We start from the raw sequence: 13,471 nt of genomic DNA, 5'->3' as shown, positions 1-13,471 counted from the left end.
TTGAAAAGAAAATGAACTTTAAATAATTTTTATTTTGTTCATTAAGTTAATATAATTATAAATTACAACACAACATACTCTTATTCAATCGATATGTTCTTTTAAAGTTTGAAATCTTTGTTTTTGCTGCGGAAAGATGTTTTAAGTTGTAGAATATTCTACGACGACACGTGTCAAAACCCCCTTTATTAAAAATGAACGATGCCATTATATGTTTTGATGTCAGACGTACGCGTGGTGTGTTGGCACGGACTGCGCCCATGTACGATGCAATGAAGGACGATGAAGCGCCGTTCAGATTATGTCATGCATATTCTTATACGTAGGTTTCTCCCGCCATCTTTGTGGATGTTCCAAGGAATCGACGATTTCGGGGAAGTTTTGGTATAAACCCATTATTTTTAGGAAGAAAAGTGTAAGATCTGTGTCTTTCCCTTTAGTTGATGCTGTCTGCGGGTGGTGCTGATCGGAGCATCAGTCATGAGTATCGAGACGCTTTTGGAGGCTGCAAAGTTTGTGGAATGGTCTGCGCAAATTGGATACGGAGCACGTGCGGATGACGATGGTATGATTGCCGATTTGTATTTTCCATGGAAAGTTTACTAAATATTTAGTGTCCGTAGAGCAATTTCACAGGTCTGATTCCTTCATTGTTTTACCACTTTTACCTACAGGAAGTGAGCAATTAAATATGATTGTTCATGAAGAAGGAATTTCGTCCAAATTGTTCAGAAATGATCGCTTTTTGATTTGTGTTTTTATGAAGGCCGGCCGGGGCTGTTCAGTGTTTAACCTTGAGTTCGATGATGCTTGTCATTTAAACTGAATATTCATGACGCGACAGCCAATTGCTAGCTTGCTAATGTGATTTACAATGAATAAACATGAGGACATTGAGCTAGGTGCTTTTGTTATACTAAATATTTAGTGTCCGTAGAGCAATTTCACAGGTCCGATTCCTTCATTGTTTTACCACTTTTACCTACAGGAAGTGAGCAATTAAATATGATTGTTCATGAAGAAGGAATTTCGTCCAAATTGTTCAGAAATGATCGCTTTTTGATTTGTGTTTTTATGAAGGCCGGCCGGGGCTGTTCAGTGTTTAACCTTGAGTTCGATGATGCTTGTCATTTAAACTGAATATTCATGACTCGACAGCCAATTGCTAGCTTGCTAATGTGATTTACAATGAATAAACATGAGGACATTGAGCTAGGTGCTTTTGTTAGTTTAGGTTTATCTCAGGTCTTGTGTAGTGTAATTATTGCAGATAATAAAATTTCACAGATTTTTTTAATTATTTACTATGTAGTTTTTCAGTGATTATATGTATAAAACGTAATTATATAGAGTGTTACATAATTAACAACTAATTAATTTACAAATGTAGCGCTTTCAGTCACTTCAGTTTCAGTCAGATGGAAGCTAGTCAATTTCTTTTGTTTTCATTCATGTATCTATCTATCTATACAACGAAGTACAATCTACTTTAAGTAGAGTATAGTCGTACTGTAAGGTGCTAAGTGCGCGATCAGGAACATGACATCCTCTATTTACAAGTGGAAAAAAGTGCAAGTAAAAAACGCCACCCATCTGTCCTAAAAAGTAGGGTCAGTAATTCTGTCTCGACTAGTACTTCCACTGCCTCAGGTCAGTTATCATAATAATAATGATATTAATAATAGGATTTGAGGCATTGCATGGTGAGGTATCAATTGTATATTTGTTTTGCGGTAACACCATGTGTGTATCTACTTGCCAGGTAGAGTTTGTTAGAACTGTCTTGCTTTATTCTACTACCCCGGAGTAGATCTCCCGAACCCTGAACATCTACTCCGGGGTGGTAGAATAAAGCAAGACAGTTCTCTAAGAACAAACTCTACCTGTCAAGTAGAAATTTATGCTGCTCTGTACAATTAATTATCATTTTAGCTGAGGTCCTTTATTACAAGATATGACTATAATAGTGGTTAATAAGGCCATTTATTCCTTGGTTTTTTATACTTATATTTTTTTGTCATCCCATTTTTTTTTTTAAGAAACAGATGTCCAGACTGGCGGCAAGAATGGCCAGACAGGATCAGCCAAAGGTGGTGCAACCCAGACCGGGTTGTCAAGCAGTCCGCTGTCGTCGCCCGGCTCCTCTAGCCCTGTTGTCTCATCGGGAAAACACAACGACGAAGGAGACGACAAAAGGTATGAAAATGTTATCGGCAAGTTTAAGGGACACGTTGCCTTGGATCGGTCGAGTTGGTCTTTGAAAAGCATTTGAAACCATTTGTTATGAAATGCAAATGGTTAAATAGATAATTTAAGTGAAGAATTTAATGATCCACCACACATGCCTCGAAATGGTTTTTCTTTTTACGTCGCAAAGAAAACTTGTGTAGCGCTTAGCCACTTTGTCTGCTTAAGCAGCTCTATGATATTGGGCCCTGGTCTCTTAGACCTGTGGACTTCCGGCTCAAACATAAATTGTCATTTCCTAATGACAGCCAGTGCCAATTAAAATTTGACTGACACTAACAGCGCCTCGTGGCAAATTGGCATTAAACCACAGAAACTGAACTCGGGTGATTAACAATTTGGTATCGTTTCCATAGTTACCTACCATGGGCAGATGTGAAGTGAAAATAAATCAAACTAATTTGTCATCAATCATCCCTGTAAGGGGGAAATATAACCGCAATTTTGTTCTTGTAGTGCATATTTGTAAACATGATCTTTATGAGCATAAACAGTCTAAGATCTTTTTAATGAAAAAAAAAAAAAGATTATCGAAAATAGTTATTATTTGCGACTACCCAGGAAACTCTTTATAATTGAGGCATGGCATTTATGTAGCTATCTAGTGTGTTTGGCTGACAGTCATGCCTAAAAAAACTTGAAGTCAGCCTGTTTGCTTTCTCAATAATTAAATGAATTGTGGTCTAATGTATACTAATAAAAAATAGTATTTCAATTTATGTTTATTTTGCATCAGGGATGAAGAATATAAGTTGTTTTTATTCTTACTCTGATGTGTATTAAGCAGTGAATACTCGGTACTTTCTTGAGTTCTGTGAAAAATAATCCACTGGCAAATCACTCGGGTGGGATTTGAACCCACGACCTTTGCATTTCTAGGGCAAACTTCTGACAGTAACCACTTAGACCACCGAGTTGGCTCGGTGGCTAGAGGCAGTTCAAATCCTGCTGTGCTTAATGCACATTAGTGTTAATAAACAACAATATTCTTGATGAGGTTTCTTTTTATCTTTTCCACAGATCTGGTACAAGGGAGGTGCACAACAAATTGGAGAAAAACAGGTGAAGCTTTTAGGCATTGATTTCATTAAAGGGTCTATGTACTTTTTGTAAGACAAAAAAAACACTATGTCCACAGATTCAAATTAAACTTACACAGTTTGAAAATAATAATAGTAGAAAGCTTCCCTGAAAATATTACTTGTTGAGGTGCTGTGGTTTTTGAGAAATGAGTAAAACAATGTAATGAAAATAATTTTCATCTCAGTTGTCATGAAACAAAAATTATTTTAGCATGTAAAAACGTATTTTCATGACATTGTTTTACTCATTTTTCAAAAACTACAGCACCTCAGCAACTAATATTTTAAGGTACGCTTTCTACTATCATTATCTTCAAACGGTGTAAGTTTAATGTAAATCTGTGGACTTTGTGTTTGCAAAAAGAACCCAAATCCTTTAAATACCCAGTCACTAAAGGGTGTACTTGGGGGTTGACCCCTTTGTTCTAAAAGGTCACCACAAGACGTTTTCTCCTTGATAAAGGGAAAGGGCACCTCAATGAGGAAATAATAAATTTCTAATGGAACATTTCAAGGGGCACTAAGGCGATGACCGGGGGCAAGTATCTTACCTGGGCCCTATTTCATAAAGCTGCTTGGGCAGAAAACTTTGCTTAACAACTTTTCTGCTAACCAGAAACGAGCAGTATCCTAGTCACAAATCGTTCTTGTGACGTGTTAAATTGGCTGGAAACCTTATTCTGGTAAGCATAATGTTGTTGCTTAGCTACTTTTTGTGCTTAAGCAACTAGAGAAATTGAGCCCTGGGGGTAGATTCGGGTTATATGAGAGAAGTACAGGAACTCAGTTAACTCTGTTCTCCCTGGAGTGAATTGTTATTAATCCTTAATAATAATCGTTTTTTAGCGCTTTTTACACTGGAAGGGCATCTTAAACCACTCAAATACAAACATTGGTTTTATTATGAATTGCACAAATCAAACAACTGTGATTCAGTAACTGGACAACAATACTTATTCTAGGAATTGTGCAATCAGCAGTTAGCTTAGTAGGACTCGAACCTACAACCTTGTGATTGCATGTCCTGCCGACTAACTACTGACCTTGGTTTTTGTTTTGATTTTTTTTTAAGATCTTTTTTTGTTTGTTTTACAGGCGGGCTCACTTAAAGGAGTGCTTTGACAACTTACGTGAAACAATTCCAAACATGGACGACAAGAAAATGAAGCCGTCCAACTTGAGCATACTACAGGGAGCCTTGAGATATTTGCAGGTTTGTAAAGTTTATATCAAATTATTCTTTTTATTGCTTTTGATCAGCATCTCAAAGCGCTCAGTATTTCAGATGCTTTACTGTATTTTCCTACAAATGGGTACCTGCGAGGGTAGAGGTTGATATTGTGTAAAAAAGAAGCCTATGGTTGGACTATGGTTGCCAAGGTTGTTTACTCCCAGGGACCTGAGAAAGATTACAGGAATGTTATTGGCCCAATGATCAGGGCACTTAAATTGACACAGTTACTGTAAAATGCACTTTACTATGAGAACTCGTCGTTGACTGTGGTTGTTAAAAGACCAGAGTGAAGTTATGTTATCCTTTTTTTTGTCGCAGGCCTTGAAACGCAAAGAACGCGACCTGGAATACGAGACTGAGAAACTTGCTCGGCAGAAGATTCAGTATCAAGACAAACTGATTAAGCTGAAGGGGTCGTACTCTCATTGGAAAATGGAGAAAAGCTTGAAGGTGGAAGAGAAAGATGACGAACGAGAAGAGGACATGGAGACGGATGAAGAGGACCGCGATTCTGTCTCGACTAGTACTTCCACTGCCTCAGGTCAGTTGTCATAATAATAATAGTGAACACGTATAGCACCAAGGCACTTCAACATTCAGTCTTTTCCTGCAAGGTATTGTTGAGCTTGAAGTATGAAACCAATTCGTTCACATACCACCATGTAATGGTTTACAAGGTGCTGCGGCGCAATATGCTGCCAATCAAACCCGAAGCACTGGGGTAAACCCATTCTCTTTTACGATAAGTGCACTTGGTTCTTTTGTTTGTGCATTACACAACACCATGACCAACAGCTTAACGTCCCATCCGAAGGACACAACAATAATGTTTAAGTATCATGTGCAACAGGTGTTATTTAAAGAAAGAAATAACTGTTGTTTAGAAGTGCAGTTACTACACGTACAACAATTATTTTTGTATGCGTCTAAGTATGGAAATTAGACTGAGCCCTGAATAGTGTCCATGAATGCTTCAAAAGGAAACAGTGACTTTATTATGTACTCCTACCGTGAATCCAAAGCTGTAAATTGTTTTGGTTTTGGGGTGAGTTTTTCTTTCTCAGTGTTTTTTTTGCTTCCAGCTAAAATTTACTGTAGTTTGGTTCTTATATTATTTACAGAGGCAGAGGAAGAAGAGAGGAAATCAAGGGCCCAATCACCGGAGCTGAAAATCGGTCATCAAGTCTTGCGTAAAACAGATCCAGCTGACCAGAAGGTCGAACCTACACTCGTAAGAACTGACCAATCTTCAGACCATTTCATCACGTCGGGGCCGTTTGTAATCAGCAGGAGGATTGTCACCCATGTGCCTATTACCACTACCGCTGGACAGCAACCGGTTCCCCCTGCGCACGTGCCTATCGTTGTGAAACAACACTCCGAGCAAGGGGTGACAGAAAAGAAGGTTGGGACCCAGCCGAAGAACATGACCCTACCGCCTTCTCAGTTTCAGCCAAAGCCCGTGACCATGCCTCCTGTTCAGTTTCAGCAGCAGCCGCGGGGAATTGGTGGAATCCGTCAACCGATTCCCACAGCAGCTAAAGAGTATGCAACTCCGCAGGATCCAACCAGGGTAGCACCCCCTCAGCTTACACGGCGTCAGGTCGTTACACAGTTCATGATCAGGCCGCAAATCCGAAGGGCCACTTCACAAAAGATGGTGACGACAACGCAGAAGCTGGTTGTGACCACACAGTCCACAGCGCTTCAGCCAGTCCTTATCCACGACACCGTTGCCCAATCGCAGCCAAAGGCCCCACCCTTGACCACAGCACAGCCTGTGATCACCCCTCAGACCACTGCAAAGCAAATAGTCGCTCCTTTGACCGCGGACCAAATGCAGCAGCAGAGTAAAGTCCCTACCCAGACGATCAATTCAGCCAAGCCAAAAGTGACCCCCAACCAAGTCATACGGCATTCGACGGCTGTATCCGCCGTTCAAGAGCACTTGAAGAACAAAGCTCAGAGTAAGCAGTTTAATCAGCAGCAGAAGGAGTCAAGTGCAGTATCACACACAGCACCCACAATGGACCCTCTTACCTCAAAACTTAACGTTACGATAGCGACGACAACGGCTGTCGCAACCGTCACAACTGCAGGCGGCATCGCCAGACAAACTGTCAGCCAGCTACTTGGGAAGCAACAGGCAATGGTTGTAAGGCATCCGGTGCGTCGAACGGATAACAAGTTTGTTATGCAGAGAGTGACGCGGCACCCGTTCAGCCCACGCTCCCAAACTGTGGACATCATGCCCAAAACCTCAAAATTAGTGACGATTAGCTCGGACACTTCAGCGACACAAGTGAGCTATACATTATCCAAACCAGTCACGAGTAAAGAACCTCAGACCGTGCATGTAACGAGTGCAATGACAAGTACAGTGTCTGTCTCGGGCAGTGGCGCTGTTGCGAATGTCGTCAACACGATACCGACTTGCTCTGTGGCGCTGCAGCATGCAACTCCACCGCCGGGATTGGACGTCCGGAGCTTCATAGCCGGCCACAACACAATGTTACCTTCTTTTCAGCATTACCTTCCCCAGGGCGGTCTTGGGGCGGCCATGATCCGACCAAACTTGTCCAACCCTGGCATGCTGACTGCTGCAAATGCCGCCCTTCTGAGCCAGGCAATGTTGGCAAACACACGGAGCTTAGCGCCAGATTTGACGAACATAGGCGTTAATGATAAAAACCAAGTCAGACTTCACTCACCCCTGACCAGTCAGACCCCATTCCTCTCGCCATCTATGATCCAACAAGCCAGGGTGTCGGGCGTCGCCCAGGGGACTCTCCCTTCCCCCTCTCATGTGGCACCCATTAACCAAGGACACTCCTTCATTTCTCCTGGGCTAACCTTACAACCGGCATTGACCCAAGTTCTGTTCACTCAACCACCCATTGCTGCGTACACTGTAGCCAACTCATCCCATCAACTTGTCAATCCATCTCTTCCACACACCGTCATCAGACATCCTTTAGTCCCCACAGCAGGTATACCTCAGAATATGACGACAGTTTGTGTCGCGGGGACAAGTGTACCGCAGACTACAGTTGGTGTAACGTTACCACCTGTTGTCACCATTGGGGCAGTGGCCTATCCCATGCTTAATACGAACAGAGCGGTTGTGACTGCACCAACATATACCACATTGTCATTTGGACCATTCCCTCAGTATCGGTTTCCGTTCACCAATCAAGTACCCCTTATATCCCCAGTGGCGTTAACTAGTAGTCATAGCGGGGTACCAGTGGGGGTACCAGCGACGTCAGCGACCAATCAAATTGTGAGCAATGGCCAGACCTCCAATGGCGTCATAGTACATGCACTGCCTCTCCAAACGACAACACCAGTCTCTAATGCTTGGCTTAACTCATCGACCATTAGCAACGGATTGCCGACTAAAGGATTGCCGTTTCCCATAACGACTGCAGTGGTGACATCATCAACAAGTGCTGTTGCCATAGCAACAACTCCATCTGCAGTAACGCAGCCTTCCAGCAGCACCATGCAAGAGGCCAGAGTAACGAACAGTCAAGTCGCCGCAACCACTACATAGCCAACTCATGACATAACCCCAACCTTGGTGATTCATTTATATGTAATTCTAAAGGGCTTTTCAAATGACAACAATGGGTGACACAATTTATTAAGGATAAAATGTCACGCCTCGGTTGGGAACTAAGGTGTGGACTGAAAAATTGTTTTAACCAATCTGGAATAGTAAAGCTTCAGCTCCCTAAAAAAAAAAATGCCCAACCAAATGACAACCATTTGGCAAGTACAATATCTAACATTTGTCAAATTTGCGCGTGGGACTATTAGTCGACCATTGGGCGATCTTGCCTGGTATCCATGATGTATTAAATGCATAGGTAGCCATGGAAAATTGACTAGTGGTTGACAAATGGTCATTGCTTGAACCTGCCCAGTGCTTCAATTTAATCACAATCAATATGTTACATGTAGCACAATGTGTAAATCCCGGTTGATATTCCTGCGAATGCGATGCGAGTTTGACGTGAATTTGACGTCACAACTCTGTTTTTGCAGCGATATTCGCAAGAGAGTTGAGCATAATTCTACCTCTGCGAATTATTCAATGCGAATTTGTGACGTCAACATATCGCATACGCAGGAAGTATGAACTAGTATTTGCTCTCTTTTTTTTTATTTTTTTATTTTTTTTATTTTTATTATACATGTGCAGTAAACCAGTTGCACTTTGTGCATTCCCTTAAAGGCAGTGGACACTATTGGTAATTGCTCAAAATAATTATTAGCATAAAACCTTACTTGGTAACGATAAAGGGGAGAGGTTGGTAGTATAAAACTTTGTGAGAAACGGCTCCCTCTAAAATGGAGTAGTTTTTGAGAAAGAAGTTATTTTCCATGAATTTGATTTCGAGACCTCAAGTTTAGAATTTGAGGTCCCGAAATCAAGCATCTGAAAGCACACAACTTCGTGTGACAAGGGTGATTTTTCTTTCAACTCTTTTCAGTTATCTCGCAACTCCGACGACCAATCAAGCTCGAATCTTTACAGGTTTGTTATTTTATGCATATATGTTGAGATACAGCAAGTGAGAAGACTGGTCTTTGACATTTACCAGTAGTGTCCGCTGGCTTTAAAGATGATCGGAGCATACTGATTGAAACGATGAGCTGTCAACCATTGGTTCTTCTCAGAACCAACACCACTCAAAAGAGATAACACAAGTTGCTACGGCAAACCTCACCTGATTATACCCCCACCAAAGTGCAAAGTTTCAAATCCTACTTTTGTACACTGCCAAGCTCGTCTTCTGGGCCCAATTTCCTAGAGCTGCTTAATGGTCGATTTTGTGCTTACTGTGCAACTTCCCTTTCATACGCCTCTCTTAATATTTATGCATGAGGTACGCCACAATGCTAATCCAAAACCAGGCGATGGGCGCTGCCAGTGCAAGTGATGGGGAACGGCGCCCATAGCCTCATTGTGGGTAAGAATTATGACGTCATGCATAAATATTAAGAGAGGCCCTACAGCGCTGCTATTACCATAAGCATTTATGGTAAAAAGGTGTACAAGCTTTGCTTACAGAAAGCTAAGTGGATTAAACAGTGAAAATAATTTGGGGGGGGGAAATAACATGTTTTGTATTGTTCCTTTCTGCTCTGAAGAAACCCCACTCTACACACGTGCACAATTTATACCTGTATGCATTTTGTTTAATGTTTGGCGTTGGCGATTTGACGATATGTACGTCTGACAAAATAAGAACTTTGTTAAAAATGGTTAAAAATTGTTTTAATTTTGTATACAATACTTTTCCAAGAGGATTTTTATGTAAGTGTAAACGATGGGTAGATTACAAGTTTCAATATTCCAGGTTGTACTTTTTGTAGTTTTTCCTAGATTGTTAAAAGTTATCCTATTTTTTTCCGTGCCACATTTTCCTTGTTATAAAGGGAAAACCATTTTCATTGCAATGTAGGATTGAAACAATTTAATCCTGATGTCTTGCTATTCAATAACATCCTGTCTGGATTTGAATGCTAGATACACTATTCCAGCCTGCAATATTATATCATGTGGTGAATGCATCAACACAGTACACAGTCAACCCTCCTACTTACTGACCGTTCATTATCATTCACTCTGGTTTTGAATGCTAGATACACTATTCCAGCCTGCAATATTATATCATGTGGTGAATGCATCAACATAGTACACAGTCAACCCTCCTACTTACTGACCGTTCATTATCATTCACTCTGGTTTTGAATGCTAGATACACTATTCCAGCCTGCAATATTATATCATGTGGTGAATGCATCAACATAGTACACAGTCAACCCTCCTACTTACTGACCTGACCGTTCATTATCATTCACTCTGGTTTTGAATGCTAGATACACTATTCCAGCCTGCAATATTATATCATGTGGTGAATGCATCAACATAGTACACAGTCAACCCTCCTACTTACTGACCGTTCATTATCATTCACTATGGTTTTTAGTGCTAGATAAACTATTTTAGCCTGCAATATTATATCATGTGGTGAATGCATCAACATAGTACACAGTCAACCCTCCTACTTACTGACCTGACCGTTCATTATCATTCACTCTGGTTTTGAATGCTAGATACACTATTCCAGCCTGCAATATTATATCATGTGGTGAATGCATCAACATAGTACACAGTCAACCCTCCTACTTACTGACCTGACCGTTCATTATCATTCACTATGGTTTTTAGTGCTAGATAAACTATTTTAGCCTTCAATATTATATCATTTGGTGAATGCATCAACACAGTACACAGTCAACCCTCCTACTTACTGACCATTCAATATCATCCACTCTTGTTCTAAAAAAAAAAGATAAACTATGACAGCTTGCAATATGATACCAAGGGGTAAATACAGCTACTCAGTAATGGGGTAAGAAGTAGCAACCTTTGAGAAAGACTCCGCTAGGGTTGAAACGTCAGGCCACTAACAATATTTTTGCATTTATACCATAGGTCATTTTGGTTGGTATATAGTTTGCAATAGCTAATACTATTTTTTAACTTATCTGAATTCAGACTTCTTTTTTAAGTCTGCCCGGCGAACATAAAATACAGTATTTTCATCCAAACAAAATAAGTCTACTTCTCTAGCGCTGAGATAATCTAAGAATCTAGCTTCTTGGAATCTATAACTTCTGGGGTTATCAAAAGGTGAAAATATCATAATTTTAATGTACTTTCTAAGATATGGATTGCAGTTTCAGACTTTTCTGTCAGCAATGACCCTTTATACACCTGCAGTACAAACTTACACGGTTAATTTTGTGCATAGTTTACTGTTAAAGGAACTTGTTGCCTTTCATAATCATGTGTAAGGTATTTTAAAAGTAGAATATAATGATCCACACAAGTATCACTCGAAATTGCGTGGTTTTCCTTTTACCTCATCGACAAACACGATCAGCCATTTATATTTGACTCCCATAAATAGCAAACCGTGTTAGTTCGCAAAGTAAAAGGAAAAAAGCCATGCAATTTCGAGGCAATTATGTGTGGATCATTGTATTCTACTTTTTAAACATCTTTCTAACCATATGCATTTTATAACAAATGGTTACAAACGCTTTTTAAAGACCAACTTGACCGATCCAAGGCAACGTGTTCCTTCAAGATGGTCTTTCCATCAAGTGGTTATAAACACCAAGCTGGCTACAGCTAATCTGTACTATCTTGTACCAACATTGGTTTACACATGATTATGAATTGCACCAAATCAAGAAATTGTGATTTTAAGTAACTAGACGACAATACTTATTCTAGTAACTGTGAAAATCAGCAGTTTACTGTGGTAGGTTTGCAGGAAGATGTGATCAAGAGTATTACATCTCTGGAGCATAACATTAAATCCAAGTTCAAACCATGTTGTATAAGATTGTATAATTTAACTTGGTTAATCTAATTTTTTCTAAACTTATATAACAGATATTCCATTTTAAATTGTTATCCCATAAGTTTCTGAATAATCTTCCAAAAATAGGCATAATTTTTGGGGATCATCATCATTCAACAATTATTATGAATACACAATTGTTCTTGTTAAAATCATGTTATGATAATGATTATCAATTTGCTGTATATTGATAAGTTTTCAATGGCATCAATAAGTTGGTTCGCCCCCCATTTCTTGTTTTTCAATCGCAATATCCAATTTGCTTTACCTGCTAATTAATTCCCAGACAATATATTTTCCTTAAATCAGGAATAACTCTTTTACAATTAATAATCACACTTAAATGATATTTTCCTACACAAGATCATGTAATGTAAACGAGTGATTTCTCCAATGTTATACAAGTAAAATGCGGAGGAATTAAAGTCAACGCTATAAATAACAAATATGACAATAAGCCATTTGCGTGTTAGATTTGAATATTGTCTGGTACCATGGCGTGCTTAATCACAAGTTACCACTAAAAAAAGAATTCCTCAGACTAGAGACGGTTGCTACGTCACATGATTAGGGGCAAGCTTTTGCGTAGTTACGCAAGAGACGTTGGAACAACCATACACAATTCTGATACATGTGTAATGCACAATGGTACCAGGGTTTGCTCATCTGGAGGTTGCTCATCTGGAGGTTGCTATACAAAGCTTGCCCCGAACCATTTGACATAGCAACTGTCTCTATAGTCTGAGGAATTCATATGTAAGCAGTACATTGTGACTAAGCAAGTCATTGTACAAGACATTATTCAAATCTAGCCTGCAAATGGCTTACTGGATGTTGTTTAATTCAAAACTTAACCTAATGTACAGTTTGTATATTTTGATAAAAATAAGATTTAAATTCGAGTGTAAATAATATTAATAATTCTATGTACACAAGACATATGTGTTTAAACAGAAGGTTGTATATTTCTTGAAAGTCAAATGTGATGCATGTATTTATTTGATAGATTATTATGCACCGAGATCAGTTCCATGATCAGCAGAATAAATTATATTGCAAAGATGTTTTGCTTACTTTTTATTTTTGTTCGTTGAGATTTTTTGAGTGGTTTCCCTTATCTGTTAGTTAAAGCCATTGGACACTTTCGATAAAAACAGTATTGTCCAAGGCCCACACTTCGTGTAGCACAACTTCTATACAAAATAACAAAGCTGTGAAAATTTAGGCTCAATCGGTCATCGGAGTCGGGAGAAAATAACAAAATGTGTTTAAAATAAATCCATAATTCTCGATATCGAGAATTGATATTGTTTTAATGTTTTCTCAAAAAGTAAAGCATTTCATGGAATAATATTTCAAGAGAAGTCTTTCACCATTACCTTCTGTAAACCCTGTAAGTTATTTGTAAATCTGTGAATACGATCAGCGACCCCACTGCTAATACAAAAAAAGACTTATGC

At 39.5% G+C, this 13,471-nt stretch overlaps 1 protein-coding gene across 2 annotated transcripts; it reads left to right on the top strand.

Annotated features, from left to right (window-relative positions):
- The first annotated feature begins 307 nt into the window (after positions 1-307).
- Positions 308-13,046, top strand: LOC139938848 (uncharacterized). Of its 2 annotated transcripts, none has more exons than XM_071934490.1 (6): positions 308-565; positions 2,046-2,196; positions 3,268-3,309; positions 4,425-4,542; positions 4,882-5,104; positions 5,685-13,046. In XM_071934490.1, the coding sequence occupies exons 1-6, from the start codon at positions 481-483 to the stop codon at positions 8,117-8,119; spliced, it is 3,054 nt and encodes a 1,017-aa protein (XP_071790591.1). In that variant the 5' UTR covers positions 308-480; the 3' UTR covers positions 8,120-13,046. The 2 variants fall into 2 exon arrangements, with proteins under 2 accessions (XP_071790591.1, XP_071790590.1); XM_071934489.1 differs by having other exon boundaries at positions 2,040-2,196.
- Positions 13,047-13,471: the final 425 nt, after the last annotated feature.

Source organism: Asterias amurensis, chromosome 6 (genome assembly GCF_032118995.1).
Source record: "Asterias amurensis chromosome 6, ASM3211899v1".
Lineage (NCBI taxonomy): Eukaryota > Metazoa > Echinodermata > Asteroidea > Forcipulatida > Asteriidae > Asterias > Asterias amurensis.
Note: the sequence above shows the minus strand (reverse complement) of the source record. Positions and strands in the feature narration are given on the sequence as shown.